Source organism: Mastigoproctus giganteus, chromosome 12 (genome assembly GCF_048544385.1).
Source record: "Mastigoproctus giganteus isolate SK-2022 chromosome 12, ASM4854438v1, whole genome shotgun sequence".
Taxonomy (NCBI): domain Eukaryota; kingdom Metazoa; phylum Arthropoda; class Arachnida; order Uropygi; family Thelyphonidae; genus Mastigoproctus; species Mastigoproctus giganteus.
Window position 1 is genome coordinate 69647124 of NC_143586.1, and position 22756 is coordinate 69669879.

The 22756-nt window shown below is 34.6% G+C and overlaps 1 protein-coding gene across 1 annotated transcript in view; it reads left to right on the top strand.

Annotated features, from left to right (window-relative positions):
- Khc-73 (Kinesin heavy chain 73) overlaps nucleotides 1-22756 on the top strand; it is a 959680-nt gene that overhangs the window by 495217 nt on the left and 441707 nt on the right. Inside the window, exons 14-17 of the mRNA XM_090386270.1 lie at nucleotides 337-473; nucleotides 1034-1143; nucleotides 1402-1542; nucleotides 7958-8147. Of these exons, the coding sequence (XP_090242396.1) occupies nucleotides 337-473; nucleotides 1034-1143; nucleotides 1402-1542; nucleotides 7958-8147 (578 nt within the window). The remainder of the gene's footprint in view (nucleotides 1-336; nucleotides 474-1033; nucleotides 1144-1401; nucleotides 1543-7957; nucleotides 8148-22756) is intronic.

Genomic DNA, 22756 nt, shown 5'->3' on the forward strand with positions numbered 1-22756 from the left:
TTAGTGAGATATAAAAATAATGTAACCTCTTTGGTTTAATTTAAGTGAGCCCCTAAAAATTAAAAAAAAAAGTAAAAAAAAAACCTAGACCTTTTTAAGTGTGTGTCAATGAAATTTTCACAAATGTCTGTCAGAAGTGCATCATTCAGAAAAAAATTAACTCTTATTTCAAAGTAAATTTTAAAAGAGAAATACTAGTTTTAATATGCCATCAAAATATTAATAAAAAATTACTATTAATCAATTTTTATAAAAAGTTTGTTTAAAGAAGCATTAGACCTTGTTACATTAGAGAATGATTAAGTATAAGCTGTTTTTTTTTTTTTCTTTTTTCAGGAACATACATTAGTTGGTAGACCAGATGCTCCAGTTCAACAAGATATTCAGTTAAATGGATTAGGTATTATGCCAGAGCACTGTATCATAACAATGGAAAACTCTGATCTTTACATTACTCCACTTGATGGAGCCAGGTAATTTACTTGTATTTTTTTTTTAAGGTAGCAGGTTTGGTATGTCGTATTTTGTGTCTGTACTTAATATTATGTGGTAGGTTCATTTATCTGATTATCTACCACATGAGACCTTTATTGAATTTTTAAGCATTACCTAATGCTGGACTATCATAAAAGCAATATGCCAACCAGGCTAGCCAGGTGGGTTAAGTGCCTGCCTGGCAACCAAAAGGTCGCGGGTTCGATTCCCGCCTCGGGCTTGAATATCACGATGGTGCCGCACCTCCAGTTACGGTTGGATTTCACGGCCACGATACACGAAGGAAGCAGGAAAAAACTGACTCCTTCGTGTATTGCTCACATCATACAAAATAAATAAAATAAAAGCAATTTTAAACATTTCTGCTGTTTTTTTAAATCATGAGACTTGAATAAATTCATGAAACATGAATTTCTTTGAAATGGGAGATGTGATTTTAAAACCATTATAGTACTGATTAAATTTATTGCTGTAATTTTGCTGTTACATTCTATCCAAAAATTTCTTCTATGTATACTCTTGTTATTTCCTCCCTCAGGACTTGTGTCAATGGATCAGTCATAACATCCAAAACTCAGCTTCGTCACGGAGACAGAGTTTTATGGGGCAATAACCATTTCTTACGTGTTAACTGTCCGAAAGCTACAAGTAAGTAGTTTATGTTCCATTTCTTAAATAATTATAGAAACAGAATAAAGTAATCTGTAATATTAAAGGAAGAGAGTGGATTTATCAAATTTTCTCTTATACTGAACCTCTATAAATCAAGAAATTTAGAGGATAGCTGACACTATTCCCTTTTAAACTTTTTTTTTTTTTTTTTTTGGAACCACTCTGAATTTAAATAAATCAGTGTTAATGCTTGGTGATTCATGTTAATTATGAAGGTTGTTTTAACATTATCAGATCCTGAAGTAACAGAAACTCCTGGAAGACCAATTGATTATGAATTTGCAAGGGAAGAGCTAATGATGAAAGAATTAAGTAATGATCCTATCCATTCAGCCATGAAATCCCTAGAGAGGCAGCACGAAGAAGATAAGCACAGTAAGTAAATTTATTTTCTGGAAATGTGTTTTGATGGAAAGTGAGATTAAAAAAATTTTTTAAAAAGTCAGAGTTTATTTTTAATGAATAAATGAATATTCATATTTATCAAGAGTAACCTAGTAATCTTAGTGGAAAAAATGATAATAATACAAGAGCAATGAGATTATGATTCTCAGTCATTTCAATTGCTGACCAGTTGTTTCAATTTATAATACTTAACTACCTGATTGGCCATAAATTTAATCGTCATAATTTGCTTTGGTAAATTAACATGCAGGTTTTTATATAAATGTAGGTATAATTTTTGTAGTTTCTTTGAATAAGTCATTCTTTTTAAAATATTTGTTTTTTAGGTTAGTGATTTCCCACATTCATATAAAAACCTAATAATACATAGAAACATAGTATATTTCTATATGTTGTTAGATGATATTCTGAGATTTAATCAAAATATGTACAAGCAAATTTTTAATTAACCCTTCAGTGGTAGTGCAGAATCTGACAGGTGCCTCTCAGAAATAATGCTCTTGCATTAACAAAAGGTAAGCAGCAGCCATTATTAATGCACTGCAGGATGGAAGTACATTTCCCATGTTGAGGGAAATAGACCCAATCTTCCATGCTGGTCCAGTGCAGGTTGGCAAATTGAACATATTTAGCAGTCAGGGGCTTGAACCCCAGTCTACTCAAAGAGCATGTTCGACTGCATTTACTCCTCCTCCTGACCACTCAGCTATGGAGGCCTGTGGAGGTAAGGCTCCTGCATTACTTTTTAATTAACGATTAAAAATCCGGAAATTTTTCTAGCCTCCTAAATATAGTAAAACTTTACTGTGAGAGTTCCTGAATTTGTTTTTTATATGGTTTTCACAGAATAAATAAATTCTCGTACCTATCAGATGATATGCTACTATTTTTCAGTTATTTTCTTGAAGCACAGCATGGGACTTGATAGATGCCAACATAACTATGAAGTTTCAAATTACATGTTTTCTCAAGTCTGCTATTACTGCTTTCCACCCCATTAAATAAACATCTACAGATTTCCATGCTTCATTGTTGAAAGATTTGTTATTGTTTTTGCATAAATAAAGACAGGAAAACAAAAAATGATAATCAGTGAAGATGGATGCTAATCTGTGGGAAACAAGAGTTGCACTTATCAAATTTTGTGCATTATAAGTGGGCCAAATTTGAAATAAATTTTGAAAAAAATTGAAAATGGAAATGAATAAAAGTATCTAATATTTATGCATTAAAAAAGTTTTTTAGAAGTATTTGTTGACTTAATAAGCAGAAACAATGTTTGTGTGCCATTTAAAATTTTGTGCACTTAGCAGCCTTTGCAACTGGAAGACAGACAAGACTAATGGATTCATGTCTGTATTGTCTAAATGTTTTTTTTTTTTTTTCAGTAGAATGAATTTTTTTATATTTTGAAAATAACTAATAAAGTTAACAATGAAAAGTGGCATTTTTTAAATATTTAATTTTTTATTAAAAAGTGAAAAGTTACACGTGTTAAGTACTATAAATATTTCAAAAAAGATGAAATATTGGTAAGGTCAAAGCAGAATTTAAAAACCCCAAATTTTTTTCCAGAATTTAAAAATAAAATTGCCACCGTCTTAGCAACTCTGGTTTGTGCCATGACTGGCTTGATTTAAAATATAATTCTGTAGATAAATCCAAAACAAGCATTATTTAGTACTGTGACTTATTTCTTTTCTTTCTTGTAATTATTTCTTTTAATTGGATTGTAGATGACTCTGCACTTCTAGTTAAATTCTCTATTTGAGGTCTGTGTTTTTTTTTTTTTTTTTTTGTATTTTTTTAATTTTTTTTATTATTATTTTATTTTTCATCCTTTTTTTGGTTCTTTTGAATGAGTTGAATGTATTCTCTAGTATTTCAACTACTGAATAGTATAGTGTTTAATATAAACTCTTATAATTTGTTAAATAGACTGATCTTTAGTTCTGGGCAGCACTTGATCATTAAGTGTCATCTTAAACCTGGTTGACTGACTGACAACCTCTTGTATTATACAATTGCTAAGCACTCTTAGAAACAATTAAACTGTTAAAGCAGTATATTTCTTGTGGTTCTTTACATATTTCTTTCATTTAGCAGTCCTTAATACCAATAAGAGTAACCCTAATACAAAAATATCGTTGTCTATTAATCTGTCAGTCATAAAACTGCATATTAATTTTGCACCTAATCTACCTTGCCTTTCTGATGTCCAGGAATGGTCTGTAATAATACACAAATGTTCATAATTTGTATATTATTAAGAACATAAAACTAATATATTTTTGGATTAAACTATATTTATAGTGCATTATCAAAGGTGAGCTAAACAATATAGAGATATGAAGTATTTCCAGATCATCATAACGTTTTCCAGTCTGCTTATGTTCAATTTGCATACTCGGTAGCCCATTGTAGGTCTACTCAGTATGCAAATATGCTATACAGGGCCGTGCCGAGCCATTTTAGTAGCTCAAGCAAGAATAAAAAATTGTGCCCCTGTTACTCATAGCAATGTTGGCAAATATTTAATCTTTCTTTTGGCACCCCTTTCAGCTTTTAATCTGAGGCAAGAGCCTCATTTGCCTCATCCTCAGTACAGTTCTGATGCTGTACACAACTGTGTACGCACTAGTGGTTTATGTGAGATTGTCTGCTGCTGCTATGATGTAGGCAGTAGACCATATGCATGGATGCCTGCTACCTCATTCACCAACTGAATCTGAACTGTTCTTTCCCACATAGTGGCATGTTAATGAATTTGTTTGTCTGTTGGTTTATACTAAACTCAATCTGGATATCAACTGACTTTTTTGGCCTCAGTTTTCTGGTATATGAAGCATTCCAGATTCAAAAGGTCACGTAATCATATTTTTTTAGCCATTGTGTTGTCTATAATGTCCTCTCCACGATTGTTAGGGTTGCGCCCATTCTTCTGGGATGTAGGAATATATAGTATGATGTATCACAGTCATAGTCTTTCAGCCATACATGTGTGGTCTTGTAGTAGCTTAATAAAGTGGGCAATGAGTCTATAATATGCATTTTTGTTGCATAGGGGCACTGACATAACAGAGGCACTGGTGTCTATGGGAAATTGTTTATAGCCAGAACTAGTGTGCATAACACAAGTTATATGATAAGTTGATCTTTTGGCAGATATATTGTCATCCTGACAATATATCTGCCAAAAATATTTAAAGAAAAAAATTGAGAAACTTTTCTAGAAGAATATTTGTAGTTTTCTATAAATTAACAGATGACATTAAAAGTTTTCATTAAATTTTAGAATTTCCTAGAGCTTTATAAAGATTTCTTGTATATGCTAGTTAAAACATGAACTCATAGTTGACATTGGATGGCATTCATAAACTCCATACTTTAGAGGGCCCACAGTTTGTCCAATGCATGCCTGCCAACTCTCCAGATTTATGATGAAGACTCTTTTTTTTGCCCTTTTTATGTCTCGCCATCCTAGCATAGTTCCTATCTTTTTTTGAAAATAATAGAAAAACTATGGCTTTTACCATTAAATTTGTAATTTTAAAAAAAACTTTTTTCCGATTAATGAATATTGGCCATAAAGTATGCTAATCTATTTGCATAAAACATGTGAAGTGTGCAAACCCACATAAATTGTCTGTTAAGGAGCATAGTTACTAAGCTCTAAGGTATAACTGTTCTGTAGCCAACATATTCAGTTTTTTCTTGTATCAGCACCCTTTTGTCAATTTCACCAACTACCTCACCCATCTTTCAACCTCTTCAAGAACCTTAATAACTTTTTGTTAGGTGTGGCCTTGTATGTAAACACATTATTTCAAGTGTGGTCTCATCATTGCCTTATCCAGTTTGATTATGACCTATCTCATCTCTACATGTAAATGTTTGATAAATCATTGATAGGCTACCATGGATCTTCTTTGTAGACTGACTACATGCATAGAGAAATTCATGTAAAACATGAATGAAAGTTTTGAAATGAATCAAGAAAAACAGTAACCCCAGATCAACGTATCATCTCTGTGGTACTACGCTGACAGTGGTAGAGAATTAAAAGGACCTGGGGGTAATTGTGCAGGCAGATATGAAGTTCTCTGAGCAGTGCAGACGAGCTGCAAGAGTAGCTCATGGTGTCTTGTCAATGATATACAGGAATTTTTCTAGCAGGGATAGGGATGTGATTATTCCCTTGTATAAGGCATTGGTCAGGCCACACCTTGAGTACTGTATACAGGTCTGGAGGTCTCATTTCAAGAAGGATGTAGAGCTGCTGGAACAAGTACAGAGAAGGGCAACAAGATTAGTGAATGGAACAAAGGGTTGCTCTTACAAAGAAAGGCTTAAGTTTTGCAAATTACAGTCTGGAGACTAGGCATCGGCGAGGTGAGCTGATAGAGGTGTATAAGGCTTTGAATGGCTTGAGCATGCTCAATGCCGATGGGATTCTTCCTCTTGCTCAGAATAATCACCTGAGAGGGCATAAATTCAAATTGAGGAAGGACGGATGTCAGATAGATGTGCGGAAATTTAAGGAAATTTCTATACAAATTTAAGGCTCAGCTGGACAGGTATTTCGAACGAACGGAGGGGTGAAATGGAAGTAGTGGTTGTGTTTTTTTTTTTTTTTTTTGGCTTATGCTGAATAAGCTTGCTTTCTTGCATCATATGCCTCTACTAATGCTAATGTCTAGCTGTATCATAACCCCCAAATCTCTATTTTCCTCTTCCTGTAGTGTTTTACTCAATTCGCCCAATTTATTAAAATTTTTGGTTTGTTATTACTTAAGTGTCATTGTTATTACCTTGCAGCATTAAAATTATTGCCACTTTTGTGATTATCTCTGAAGCTTATCCAAGCCATTCTGAAGGAGACCTGTTTGGCACTGGTTATTAACCATTCTCTTGATCTTGATATCATCTGTAAATTTTGACATCACTTCTTGCATTCTTTCATCTCATCAGTGTCATTTAAGAAAATCAGAAACAAGCAGTCTCATCTCTGATTCTTAAGGGATCTCACTTTAATCTTAACCCTGATACCAATGTCTTCCAGTTTATACAGTAACTTGTGTGGGACAGAATCAAATCCTTTGCTAAAGTCCAAATTATTTCCTGCAACCAGCTCATGAGTGACTCTTTCAAAATGGCTAGCTAGTTTACTTAAACAAGATTTTCCCTTTACAAAAACTATGCTGCTGTTTTCTTCAGAGTACCATTTCTGTCTAGATGCCCTCGCATTTTCAATCATCATTTCCCCTACTTTATGAAGTTATGCCAACTTTGCTCTTAAATCAACATTTATGGATTGGCAATATGTTAATAGTTCTCAAATCTAAAGGATCCTCTCTCCCCTGAGGCTAGGTTTAAAAATTCCATACACTCTCTGCTCTCTCTTCCTCTCTCTAAATTACTGGGTGTATGCTATCAAATCTATGGAAATGATTACCCTCTTGTATAAGGCAATGGTCAGGCCACACTGAGTATTGCATACATACATCTGTAGGCCTCATTTTAGGAAGGATGTAGAGCTGCTGAAACAAGTACAGAGAAGGGCAACGAGATTGGTGAATGGAACAAAGGGTTGGTGTTTGTTACCAGGAAAGGCTTAGGTTCTGCAAATTGCAGCATCTGGTGACGAGGCACCTTTGAGGTGATCTGGTTGAGGACTATAAGGCCTTGAATGGTTTGATCAAGCTCACTGCTGATGAGATTCTTCCTCTTGCTCAAATTACTCACCTCAGAGGACATAAATTCAGATTGAGGAAAGACAGTTGTAGAATAGATGTGCAGAAATTTGCCTTTAGCTAGCAGGCGGTTGATTGTTGGAACAAGTTTCCATCTGTCGTCATAGAGGTCAGCAACCTAAATAAGTTCAAGGAAGAACTAAAAAACATATGGAGTGAATTTGGGAAGCGTTTTTTTTTTTTGGCTGATGCTATATAACTTGCTTTCTTGCATCATATGCCTCTGCTAATGCTAATCTAGGAGTTTTATGTGCCTTTAGTATTGAAAGTTTTTCTAATAAACAATCTTTTCTAATTTTATTATCACTGATCACGTGCTGCTTGGCTTCATTTGTACAGTTTCTTCCTCTCAGAAAAAGTCTTTCATCTATAGAGATATGTATGAAGTACATGTTCAAGTTAACATTTACCAGTTACCATTTTGGCAGGGAATCACAGTTGATTAAGAGAGCTTTTCAGTTTGTGTATTTCTCAGGAAATATTGCTATTTCTTACAATATGAGTATATAAAAGTAAAATTGCCAATCGCTACAACTGTTCACTTTTTTTTTTTTTTTTTTTATTTTCATTGTCATTTTAATTTTCATTTGAGTAATGTTACTTAAAAAAAGTTTCATAATGTTTTAATTCAGGTGCCCTTGAAAAGCAACGACAAATGTATGAGCGCCAGTTACAGATGCTAAGAAATCAAATGTCTCCAAGTACACCTTATGCTCCTTATTCTATGGGTGCCTTTGATCCTTTAGGTCTAGGAAAAATGACTCCTACTGGTATTCCTAGCCCAAGTGTTCAATCTAAAATGGAAAAATGGGCTAAAGAGAGGTAATTTTTTTTTAACTAACTGAAAGCTTTTCTGCATTAGTTATGAGGCAACGCTGTATGTTCTTTTTCTTTTCTCTAATCTCCATATATGATTGCATAAGAATGAGTAAGGGATTATTATTTTAATGAAACATCATTTCTCTCATTAGTTCTTTACATAATCTGCTTTTTCAATTTAAAATAAATGTCATGCTGGTTTCTTAATTTTCATATATTTTTAGTTTATTTTCATGTATTTTTAGTTGAGTTATTTTGAGTACTACCATTAAAGAAGGTTCTCAGGGCAGGATCTTCTTTAATGAAAGTATTAAAAATAATTCAACTAAAACAGATGCTGCATAATGAGAAAATAAAGAAGACTTCAGGTGACTATGCTGATTACTTGCATGCCTATAATGAGAGCAGGTATAGAGGGATAATCAGTTAAATATTATGATGGACTGAACATAATTTAAATAGAAAAAAACACAAAAACATTTCGGTCATTGTTTGAAGTAGAATATAAATTGCTTTGAAAAATGGACGATAATGGACAAAAAATCCAGTTACTTGAACTGTCCAGTTGAAATGAAATAAAACTGGAAGGAACTAAAATATGTCTATATTTGTTAAAATATAAGATGCACTTTTCTTCCTGGAAAATGTTGCCCAAAATTCCCCTGCAACTTCAGGTACAAAATTTATTTCTCATAAAGCACACAAATACAGAGGTGATACTTGCCTCACTTTTCAACATAGTCCCAAAGAAGCTGCACAGATTTTTCACTCCTGTTCTTCCAAGCTGTGAAAGCCACAGCAGAGCTTTCTTTGGAGGTACATTCAGCCCACTGGTAAATGGCAGAAGGAGCTGCTTGTCAGCTAGGATATTTTCTGCCATGAAGAGCATCCTTCATCGTTGGGAACAACCAAAAGTCGCTCTGTGCAAGGTCAGGTGAGTATGGAGGATGTGGAATAACCTCAATGTTGTTTTCTTTAAAAAAAATTTTGCACATTTCCAGAACGATGGAGTAGAGTTGTCCTGATGGAAATTAATGTGATTCAGTCTGTGTGGACATTTTTTTTCTGAAGTGCTTGGGAGGAACCTTTTCTTCATTTTAGTTTCCTGTCACCATTTAGCCCTTGGTTACACGATGAGTAAAGATTATCCAATCAGTGTCCCAGAAAACAGCAACCATCATTTTCTTTGCACTTCCAACAATATGGAACATTTTTGGGCAGTGGTAAATCAGTGTGCTTCCATTGGGCAGTCTGACATTTCGTTTCTGGATTGAAGAGAGAAATCTTTGTCTCATCCATTGTGAAAATCAAGGAAAAGAAAGATCCATTCACCGCAGCATCTCGAGTGAGCATTGCTTTACTCAAATTGATATGATTTTGTTTTTGTTTCTGGGAACCCATTGAGCTGACACCTTCTCATTCTGAAATCTTCATGGAATGTGGTATGCATGTTACCAACAGAAATGGCTGTAGCTATTGCAATTTCATCCACTGTTGATCTTCTATCACCCAAAACCATTTCCTCACCATGGTGAATGTTGGGTATGATGACTGGTACGATGTCTTGGTTCACATGCTTCGTTCTCGGAGAACTCCCATCGTTCAAGAAACTTAATGTACCTAACTATTAACTTTTTTCACATCTGTAATATCTACAAGACACTTCTGACATTTCCTTCAATGGATTTCATTTGAACTTTTGATGCAAAAATTGGACAACGACACATTGTTCTTGATGAGTGAAGGATGGCATTTTAGTATTATAAAAATAGTATACTGTTTAGTGCATTGCAATCAATGTGACATACTGTATTGTGCTGCCATCATCATTATTATTATTATTATTAGCCGTATAGTGCAAGGAAGCCTGAGGCTTATGCTGCACCAGTCAAAAAAATTTCAGAGTTACCCTGAGAGAGAGAGAGAGAGAGAGAGAGAGAGAGAGAGAGAGAGAGAGAGAGAGAGAGAGAGAGAGAGAGAGAGAGAGAGAGAGTCAGAAGTAGATGGGAATCACGAAGAAAGAGAAGAATGATGATATCCAGCTCAGGACCCTAGAGTTAAATTAGTTCTAAAAAACAGTACTAATTGGCAGTTAGACTAAAAGCAGTCCTGCATGTATACATTGCTTATTTTGTGAGAAATAAATTTGGAGACCATATAACTTCAAAGCCTTTTTTTTTTGACACTGTTCCACATAAAAGATTACTAGTAAATTAATAAGAGGAGTTTACCTCAATATAGTACGTGGAACACTTCCGTATGATACCCTCCAGAAATTAAAACGGAAAAAACGAAAAAATCGACAACTTACCGGTACATTAAAGTAAATTATAAATATAATTAAAGTAAAATATAAATAATTAAATAATCAATTTAACACAATTCAAAATCAATTCAAAACAATTAAAATTCAAATTAACGCAATTAAAAGAATCTAACGAAAATATTCAAAACGATTTTCCTTCCTGAAGCTGACAATGCTTTTCGACCGACTGTCGTGATCACAGGAATGAAAATTACCAAATCAGGCTAAACCTGCAACTTAAATAGTGATTATATGTCTTCGCGCATGCGCGTAAAGGTCCATGCATCGGAGATCAAATATGGCCGCCGAACATTAACAGAATTCTCGTGTAATTTAATTTCAACGGTTTCTGCAATTAATAGTCGCGTATAATTACGTTGAACGTTAAGTATTTTGGCCTCGTTAAATAAAAAAGTATGTTTTTCGTTAATGGCATGAAAGGCTAATTCTGACGCTGCTGAACGAGAAGCACGAACTGAGGCTTCGTGTTGATTTACACGAATATTAAGAGAAAACCGCGTCGAACCCTGGTAAGACGAGTCGCAATCACCGCAAGAAATGTTGTATACTAGATCATTAATTTGTGTTGCGAACGCGGAAAGAACCGAGCGATTGTTCAGTATAGTGTGTAACTTCCGTATAGGCCTAGCTATAATTTTAAATTCGGTATCTTTAAAGAATCTGTTAAGTTGTTTGTGCCACTGTTCAACATATGGGACAGAAATAAAGTATTTTTTGATATTACTATTGTTGATTGGTGTAGTATTTTTTATCCTATCCTTAGCTTGTACCCTAATTCGATTTATTGTGTTAATGGGATAACCCCTGTTCAAGAATCTGCTAGTTAATATTTGTATTTCTGAGTCCAAAGCAGAATCCGTCGTTGAATATTTATAGGCATTTAGAAATTGATTAAAGATAATCGATCTTTTGTAGGTGAACGGGTGGTAGCTATTATAATGAAGAAGCATACCGGTGTTTGTGGGTTTTCGATAGATGCTAAATTGTATTTTGTTCGAGTCACGGGTAAGCGTGAAATTTAGAAAGTTTAATGACTTAGTATCCGTATCTTCCCTTTCCAGTGTAAATTTGAGTCTAGAATGAATGTTATTAAACGAATGTAAAATGTCTTGGATAGTACTTTAGGATAGGAGTTTACCTCAATATCTTTAAAGATATTGAGGTAAACTCCTCTTATTTACTAATATTATTATCAACGTAGAACATATTGAGTATCACAGCTCTGATTCATACTATCTATATAAAAGATTACTGTACCATTAGAAGCAAGTTACTGCTATGGATAAAGGGATGGTTGAGCAGGAAAATACAGAAAGTGGTTATCAGTGGACACTGCTCTTCTTGGACTAATATTATTAGTGGAGTCCCCCATGGTTCAGTGCTGGGTCCATTGTTGTTTCCAATATTTATTAATGTTATTGATGAAGAGATATCAGGCTTAATGACCAATTTTGCAGAAGATATGGAATGGAGGTTGGAAGGATGGTTAATGACATAATCAGGGTATGCTACTGCAATAAGATCTAAAAAAGTAGGCAGATGCGCTGAGAAGTGGAAATTGAAGTTGGACATTAACAAATGTTCAACTTCAATTTCTGGAAAAAAGACCTGGGGAGTAATTGTGCAGTCAGATATGAGATTTTTCTGAGCAGTGCAGACTGGCTCCCAGGACAGTTCATATACAGGATTATGGTGCCTCCTTAGCCAGGTGGGAAGGAGCAGCAGTGCGTAGCACACACTTCTTGATTAGACCGGGGTTCGAGCCCGTCACCGCCAAATATAGAGGATGCGGAAATTATAAGGTCAGGGAATGACCACCACATATTCCCGGAGAAATATGGCTTTAGTTGCCAATGCTCCTAAAAAAAAAAAAAAAAAAAAATATACAGGATCATGATATACAGGAATTTTTCCAGCAAAGTTAAGGAGGGGCGATTATATCAGTGTACAGTCAATGGTTAGACCACACCATTGTGGTCTAACCATGAAAGTTCTGCATACAAATCTGGAAGCCTCATTTTAGAAAGGATGTTAGTGTGTTGGAACAGGTGCAGAGAGGGGCAGTGAGATTAGTGAGGGAAACAAAAGAGTATTCTTGCCAGGTAAAGCATTGGTTGTGAAAAGTACATCTGGAAAATTATATGGCTACAAGGATTTAGGTGTTTAAGGCTTTGAATGGATTGAGTAAGCTAAATCCTTATGGCATCCTCTTGCTCAGATAACACACACATGAATGGGCATAAATTTTTAACTTCATCTGCCTTAGTCCCTGTGGACTACAAATCCATTAATCAACAGCACATGTTGACTAGTAGGCATTGATATAGGAAGATAAAACTTAAACTAAACTCTTTCAAATGAAGAAAACACCACAACTCTGGAACTCTATCTTCCATTTGAAGAGACAAGAAGAGATTTTCCTTATGAAGATATGCATTGGGCCCACTTCTCACCCATCTTTACTTGTTGACAGGTGAGGATCCTCCTCACTCTTCTTACTGTTCCATCCTAATGACATTAAAGCACACTAACACCCTGTTATCACAGTTAATCTGCTCGACCCAACAGCTTTAGATTTCTTCTAATCCACTATATATTCATTCGAACTGAGTCAGTCTCAGTGATAAAGCAAATATGACTGACTGACTTAGTTTGTCTTTTCGTATCAATGTTTCTAACAGAGGCCCAGAAAAAATAATTTCATTTGCATAATTACTGTGACAGGTGCAATTGGGTTTTAGTTGCCTTTGTGCCTTAAAAACCCAATAAAACAAACAAACAAATAAATTTAAATGAAGGAAGGATGATTTCAAGATAGATGTGTGGAAACTTGCTTTCAGTCAGCGGGCAGTTGATTGTTGGAACAAATTTCTATCTGGTACTGTGGAAGTGGATGGTTTGAATAAATTTAAGTAGGAACTAGACAGATTATTATAGGGTTGGACAGCTGATGTGGGAAGTGAGTTTTTTTTTTTTTTTTGACTGATGCTGTATAAGCTTGCTTTCTTGCATGATATACTAATACTAATTTAACACAAAAGTGTTAGTGAGCTCCTCAAGATATCAGTTCTAAGGACATATATTTATTGATTAACCCTTCTTAGATTTATTTTATAATTGTTTAAAAAATTATTTAAACTTTTTTATTACAAGCACTTAGCCATATGCATTAATTCCTTTACAAAGATAGGAAAAGCATTTGGTGAAACAGATCAGTAGTTGGGGATTATTGATATCAGTTGGCTGTGGATGGCATAACTTTCAACATGATATGTAGCTTGCTGCAGGAAAAGGCTGGCCAATCCTGATTATTTCTTAGCATGTTCAAGTGAGGGTTTATAAGTCTCACTAATGAACTTGCCCTTTATTTCCACAAAAAGAAAAGAAAGAAAAAAAAAAACATAGACTCCCTTCATTCTAGAAACCTTTTTCTGGAAATGATTACTAGGAATTACCATTAACTCTGCCTTACCTTCACTATATGAAATTATCTCTGCCCCTCTTTTGCTTCTTCCTGTGAAGACCCACATGTGCAATAACAAGCAGTGCAATCAGTTCAAATTATTCCTAGAATTATTTGAGGGTTCAAATTATTCCTAGAATTATAGAAGGGTTACTGATTCTTGAAAGTCAGTCAAATTAATCATTTGACTGACTTTCAAGAATCAGTAACCATTATAAATAAAAAAAAAAAAAAAAAGCTAAAGGCAAATTTCCACACATCTATTCTGCAACTATCTTTCTTCAATTTGAATTTATGCCCTCTCAGGTGCAGAATCTGAGCAAGAGGAAGAATTCCATCAGCATTGAACTTGCTCAAACCATTGAAGGCCTTATACACCTCAATCAGATCACCTTGCAGTGCTTAGGCTCCAGACACTGCAATTTGCAGAAATTAAGCCCATCTTGGTAACAGCAACACTTTGTTCCACTCACTAATCTCATCGCTCTTTTTTGTACTCATTCTAGTAGCTCAACATCTTTCCTAAAATGGGGCCTCCAGACCTGTATGCAGTACTCAAGGTATGGCCTGACCATTGCCTTGTACAAGGAGATAATCATCTCCTTATCCCTGCTAGCAAAATTCCTATATATCATTGACAAGACCCCATGAACTACTCTTGCAGCCTGTCTGCACTGCTCAGAAAACTTCAACTTCATATCTGACTGCACAATTACCCCCAGTTCTTTTTCATTCTCCACCTTCTGAGTGTAGTACTGCACAGTTGGTAAGTTACTTTTGGGTTACTGCTACCCATATGCAGTATTTTGCATTTGTCAATGTTAAACTTCAGTTGCCACCTCTCAGCCCATCTGCTCAACTTTTCTATATCTTGTTGCAGTAGCATACCGTCCTTACTGTCATTAACAACTCTACCAACCTTCATATCATCTGCAAATTTGGACATTAAGCCTGATACATCTTCATCAATATCATTGATAAATACAGAAAACAACAATGGGCCCAACACTGACCACTGGGGAACTCCACTAATAACATTAGTCCATGAAGAGCAGTATCCATTGATTACCATTCTCTGTCTTCTTCCATTCAACTTGCCCTTAATGCCATACTGCTCCAACTTGTACGTTAGTCTTCCGTGGGCAACAGTATCAAAAGCTTTCCTAAAATCCAAGTATATGATATCAATATTATTTTTTGCATCCAGTTCCTTTGTGACAACGTCATAGTATCCAATCAGATCAGTCAGACAAGATTTTCTCTTAACAAACCCATGCTGTGTCTGAAATATAACTGCAATCTTATCTAAATGATCCTGCAGTGCTTCTTTAACCAGTGACTCCATTATTTTCCCTGGAACAGAAGTTAAACTAATAGGTCTGTAATTACTCATGTCAACGTTCAATCCCCCTTTGTGAATTGGGGATACATTTGCACACCTCCAGTCTGTGGGGACCTTCCCTGAGTCCAAGGATGCCCTCATCATCGTGGCTAAGGGTTTGCTTACTTCTTTTACTGTCTCCTTTAATATAACTGGATTGATCCCAGGTGCCTTCCTTATGTTTAATTTCAGCAATTTCTCCTCCACTTTGCTCTCAGTTATTACAAAATCATTTAACTCCCTATTAGAATTTGATAAGCTTCTAGCCTCCACTTCCCTACAGAATTCCTCATTTGTGAATGTAGATGTAAAATACTCATTCAGTGTATCAGCTACCTGAGCAGGTTCATCAACAATCAAACCGTCCATATCAAGTGGACCAATCTGATTCATCCCCTTCCTTCTAGAATTTACATAAGTAAAGAAGTCTTTGTTGTTTTTCTTTGCATCCTTTGCCAAAGATTTCTCATAATCTGCCTTTGCTTGCCTTAATTACAGACTACAGTCAGTTCTCGCTTTACGAGTTCCCGGGTTTACAAGTTTTTTTCCCCCATGTATCAAGTATCAACAAAATCAAAAATATCAACATTAATTGCAAAAAATGAATGTTAAACATTCATAAATACCGCAATCCAAACCACGTATGTAACTATACAATATAGTGTACCCCGCTTTACGATATTAATCAGTTCCAGAGACATTGTTGTATCGTTAAAATATCATAATGTAAACCCAAAAACACATTGTTTTTTGGTAATTTGTTTCAAGATCTCAGAAGTTGAAATTTTTGCTGTATTACTAAGCTATTTATCTCTCTAAAATGTCATTTCATAAAAGGTCATGAGCGTGGTTTGTAAATTGTATTAGTTACCAATTCAAATCATTAAAATGCAATACACTTTCATCGTTATCATATGTTCCGTTATAAGAATCAATTTGAAATGCCTTCATGATATTTTCTAAAGCACGTTTCTGGAGGTCACAACCATAAAACAATAAAAACAATTTCCACTTAAAAAATCAGGTTTATTGGGCTTTTCTGTTACTGCAAGTGGGTAGTGAACTCGATCTTCTTGCATTCGCGAAAATACCAATAGCTGGAATTGTGTGGTTTTTTACGTTATTATGGTGAAATGTGTTTCCCCTTTACTAAAATCTTCAATCGTATAAAAAACATAAATAAATTTTCAGAATCTTCTCTTCATTCTTTTTTTTTAAGCTTCGTAAACTTGTTACTCCACGCAAATCGTGTTAGTTGCAATTTGTGTGTGCCTTTAAAAAATGCTTATGCATGCAATCGTGAAATTTATAATTAAAAGAGAAGATTATCCTGGAAATAAACTTCTCTTGAAACATTTCTGAAGATTGATTGATTGATTTGGTAGTTGTTGGCGCATCGGCTTCTGTGGCCATATTGCACCTCCCAAGGTTTTTGCAGTACTTTGATCCAAGCCCGAGGCGGGAATCAAACCCGCGACCTTTGGGTTGCCGGGCAGGTACTTTACCTACTCGGCTAGCCCGGTCGGCCATTTCTGAAGAAGACGACTCTTTGTGCAACAAACCAACGAGTGCTGAGCCAGTAATGAGTGATCAACGAGTGTGCATTTAGTTGATGATGATGAAGAATAAACATTCTTTAACATTTGTTAGTCATAAATAATTTCTCTATTATTATAATTTGCTTGATTTTACAGGCTACGTTTTCATTTCTTTGGATAAATTAATCGTTGTTTAAACATAATCTAATTAGCTAACTAATTTCATTGTTGAGAATGTAACCCCTATTTTTAATCTTATGTTTATGGGAAGTAAATTCCAGCTTTATGAGCGTACGCTAGGAACGAATTAACTCGTAAAGTTGAGAACTACCTGTATCTTATATTTACCCCAGGCATATGTCTCTCCCGATAATTTATATACGTTCCATGCAATTTTCTTCTCTGCCACAAGTCTCATTAGTTCATGTGACATCCATTTAGGCCTAAACCTTGAACAGTATTTCTTAGTTGGTATGAAAAGCCTAGTAGCATCCAAGGTTAATTCCTTGAATGTTTCCCATTTAGAATTTGCTGTTGGTAACTTCAAAATTTGATCCCATTGTATAGAATTTAAAGACTGTCTGTAGTCACCTTTATGAAAGCAAAAACCCTTCCCTTTACCCCTGATGGTAGTTACATATTTGAGTAAATCCCACATCAGTATACTGTGATCACTGCCACCTAGTGTTCCTTTATCTGCAGATTCTTAATGTATCAATAATCACTGCTGATAATCAGATCAAGAGTATTATTCCCTCTGATTGCCTCGCGAACATGCTGCTGTAGGAAACAGCCATCTAATAAATCCACAAAAGTCTTGTTAGTGTGTGGGTGACCAATGCACAATTTTCAGTCTATATCTGGGAAGTTAAAATCCCCAATTATAAGACAGTCTTCATTTCTGGCACACCCTTTTTTCATTTCGTTTCGTGCAGTATAATAGTTTTTAGTTAGTATCACAAATTTTTTATAAATTTTTGTTACTAACAAAGTGGGTACAAGGCAGAAGAGCTTTTTGTACAATGTTGGTTTCATATTAAAGGTGTTTAATTATGCCAAAAAAACATATGAACAAGGTAGCTGAAAGATATTTTGGCAGTCCTTCAATCTTGAAAATATACTGTTACTTTTGAATTTCCATTTCAAATATATGCAGTCAAAATATTTTTTTCCACAGTTCTCTTTCTAAAATCTGGGTTTATCTTATGGTCTGGTACATTTTATCATCCAGCAAATATGGTATATATTGGAAGGAAACTGAAATATATATACAGGAACTCCACAATTTACGTAATACTTGACTTATGCAAATCGACTTTACGTAAGTTTTGTCGACTGGTGCTAACTGAAAACAATATTTAAATGGATTTTGCATCTGTAGGGATAATTGGAGGTATTGTGAAAATATCGTAATGTGAACCCAAGTCCTTGGAAGTTAAAAATTTCACTATATAATTACGATATTTATCTCTCTAACAGGTCATATTTATAATGGAAATTGCACTACACTTTCATCATTATCATATGTTCTATTATAAGTATCAGTTTTGAACACCTTTGTGATATTTTTTTAAACCACGTTTCTGGAGGTCATGACCAGAAAACAATAAAAACAATTTGCACTTTTTGGTTTATTAGGCTTTTCTGTTAGCGAAATCTATTGTAAATGGGTAGTAAACTTGATCGTATTGCATTTGCAATAATCCCTATAAATGGAATTCTGTGGGTTTCTACGATATGTATCATGGTGAAATGAGTTTCTCTTCAATGAAATCTTCAATCATATAAAAAACAAATTTTCAGAAACTTTTCTTCATTCCTATTTATGTATTGCAATGATGAAGGGAAAGGGACCAGCAGAAAGTGCAAGTGCTGGCAGTGCCAGGAAACAAAACAAAATTTATTTAGAAATGAAGATGAAAATGATTAAGAAGTACGAAGCAGGACAAAGTTTGCAAAGGAAACTTTGTCACTTAATTCCTTTGCATCTATTGCAAAGGAATTAAGTCTCACTGCTTCAACAGTGAATAGTATTTTAAAGGACAGTGTGTGTATAAAAGAACATATCAAGGATCAACTCACTTAAGATTAACAGTGTTCAGGTGCTATATCAAAGATGGAACAGCTATTAATAATATGGATGGAAAATCAAATTCAGAATCAAGTGCCCCTGAGTCCAATGGCCATTCAAGCAAAAGCAAGAAGCATTTATGAAGATATTAAGGATAATTTTGGTGAACACCAAGTTCATGGCAAGCAAAGGGTGGTTTAATAGGTTCAAGCATTGTGCTGTTTTCCAAAACGTTAAAGTATGCGGTGAACTCGCCAGTGCCAATTCTGCAGCTGCAGAGAAATTTTGTGATGTGTTGGAAAAAAATTATTGACGAATGCCTATTCAACACAGCAAATTTTTAATTAAATTTTTTTTTTTTTTTTAGTTGTTGGCGCATTGGCTTCTGTGGCCATAATGCGCCTCCCAAAGTTTTTGCATTTTTACTCTGAACCAAGCCTGAGACGAGATTCGAACCCACGACCTTTGGGTTGCCAGGCAGGCACTTTACCCACCTGGCTAGCCCGGTTGGCCAAATTTTTAATGTTGACGAGACTGCTCTGTATTGGTAAAAAAAAAAAATTCCGGATTGAACATAATTGCCAAAGAGGAAAAGACAATGCCAGGTTTCAAGGCTTCAAAAGGTTCACACTCTTGCTTGAGGCTAATGCAGCGGGAGATTACAGATTAATACCACTGCTTGTGTACCATTCTGGAAATCCTTGTGCATTTAAGGGCATCAATAAAGCCACCCCCCGTGCATTTCCGATCGAAGTAGAGAGCATGGATAACAATATCTTTCTTTGAGGATTGGCTTAAATGCTGCTTCATTCCCGAGGTTGAAAAATATTGTAAAGACAATGACGTTCCTTTCAAGATTTTGCTTCTATTAGCTAATGCTCCTGGGCATCCTACACATCTAGATGATTTCAATTCAAACGTGAGAGTCATATTTCTACCGCCAAACATGACTTCACTCGTCCAACCTATGGATCAGAATGTTATTTCGAATTTAAAAGCGTACTATTTATGCACAACATTTACTCTGGCATTGTCTACAGTAGACAATGAGAAAAATTTTACATTAAGAGACTTTTGGGAATCTTACAATATTTACCATGCCATCTTGAACATTAATAAGGCCTGGGTGGAAATTACTAAAAGTTGTTTCAATGGCGCATGGAAGAAAATATGCCCATGGCATGTAAAAGGCTTTGAAGGATTTGAAAAAGACAAATCGTATGAAGAGGTTACAGATAAGATTGTAAAGATTGCAGAGATACTTCAGTTGGAGGTTGATGCCAAAGGTGTGGAGGAGTTAATAGAGGAAAAAGAGAAGGAAATATCTAACGAAGAACTTCTTGACTTGCAGGCAGCGTTAGTGAAAGAAGAAAATGCTGACCAAGCTCAAGATGAACTAAATGAGAAGCCAAGATGCTTCATCATCAGAGAGATGACAATGGCATTTCGTGAAATTGCATCAGCAATGGCGAGGTTTTAGAAGATGGATCCTGACAGCGAACAATTCTTAAAAGTTAGCAGAGGGGTGAATGATATTCTTGCTTGCTACAAAGAAATCTACGATGAAAAGAAAAAAAGCTACAATCCAGTCATCCATTAATATGTTGTTTCGTAAGGTTGAGCGACCGACCCCTTCTAAATCTCCACAGCCCCAAACCTCTGCAGCAGTGTACTTATCAGCTGAAGACATCGATTCTGGCAATGATGCTCGAGAGGTAAAACTTACTGATGTTATGCCTGTCTCCTCCCTTTTTTTTGTAATTGTATAATTTTGAAATTTTTTAAATTGCATGCTTTTGTAATTTTTCCTGCGCATGAGATAAAAAAATTGAATAAATACAATAAATAATTCTATTCACATGTTTGTCGAACATTTCTTTTTTGATTCAATCAATTCAGTGAGTACAGTTGCGAGTGCTGCACAAGCATGGGGGAAACTCCGCGGAATGCAACCCTTATGTTAATCGGGGAGTGGCTGTATATATATTTCAGTTTTCAATTTTTCCTTCCAGTTTTATTTCATTTCAAGCAGACAGTCTGGATTTTTCACATATGCCATTGTCTGATAGTAGTCTAACAACCAGAAAGCATCCAGGCAATGGCATTCCTGTGGTTTGGAGGTGTGAGAGGTTGACAGAAGGTGAAAATAATTGCACAGTCTAAGAGATGGGCCACAATCAGTCAATATCCCTTCATGACCTATTAATGATTACTGTCTGCTGGAAGTAACCATTGATAGGTGATTGACATGATCAGTGTAGAGCTTTCTTTTCACAAAGAAAAATTAAAGTAAATTAAAATAGATAACGATATTAATGCAAATTTTAGTATATAATGATGTTAATGCAAATTTCACTATTCCTTCAGGATAGTTTATAATATGAACAACTAGATCATAGCGTAAGTTTTATTAATCTGGTAAACGTGTTTCTTTAGGAAGAAACCAGAAAGTACAAGCAAAGTTTTTTGCTTGTACTAAAAGTGCACAGATGTAATTTTTTTACAAAAATAATTATGTTTAATGAATCGGGGATCTATATGCATTTAGTATAGCATCTTATGAGATAAATTGCATATTATTCAATATCATGTTGCTTTTGTCTTGCTTGAAGATCTCCAAATTGTGTTTTAAAATTTTTATTTTATTCTAGTTGAGGCTGTATACTTTTTTGGTGTTATGACATATTGGATATTGGATTTCTTAATTATTTTCGTACACATTCTAATAGTCTCTCAATAGTCTCTTGAGGATTTAGAGTAGTAATTAAATCAAGGAGTTATTAATTTTTTTTTTTTTTTCCTATTGGAAGTATTTTAATCTGGTAAACATTCAAGCATACTTATATACTCGATGGGAACATTTATGTCAGGCTAAGAGTATATATTGGAATGATTAAGATATAACTAGATGAAACTAGTTAAGAATTGGAAGAATACCAGCAGAGGAACTGAAAGAAATTTTTCTGACAAAACCAGAATGTGTTTGACCTTTGGTGATTTCAATGAATCAATAAAGATTTATATTCAGTATTTAAATTTATGATAGACAAATTTTACTCTCACATAGTAATTAAACTGCTCACACTGATAAACAAATTGAAAGAAAGAAGATGCAGAATACAACTGAGGAATAGCATATGTGGAATTTAGCTGGTGTTTCACCAATTCAAAATATTAGATAAAATAAGAAACTAAATTCAACTTATTGGGAAAAACATACAGACTGTATACAAATTTTTGAGTGAAACTAAATAACTATTGGGGAAAAGTGATAGACTGGACCTCAGGAAATTTATATTTGTTTAACCTGTTGCCAACAAGTGGAGTAAACTGCCTTCCTCAGTGTCAAACATGTTAATAGTTTGGAGAAATTTATGGAACACCTAGACCAGTGCCTTATAGCAGTGGGAAGAGTATAAACGTATTGAGTAATATTGAGTATAAACGTATGGTGAGTAGTGAGTGTGTATGTTTTTTTTTTTTGAAGGATCAACACCTGCCTTCCTTGCTTCTTTGCATCTTTTAGTCTCCACTGATACTAAAACTTTAAAACCCTTTAATAGAAAAATAGTTATGATTTTTAATGAGCACAGCATTTAAAACTAATGATATATATATATATACAAAGTTACTGTTACGTTTAAGATTTTTTTTCAAAAGTTTGTTAATCTGAAGCTTTAATCTAAGAAACAAATATAAAAGAATATTAAAACCCTTTAATAGAAAAATAGTTATGATTTTTAATGAGCACAGCATTTAAAACTAATGATATATATATACAAAGTTACTGTTACGTTTAAGATTTTTTTCAAAAGTTTGTTAATCTGAAGCTT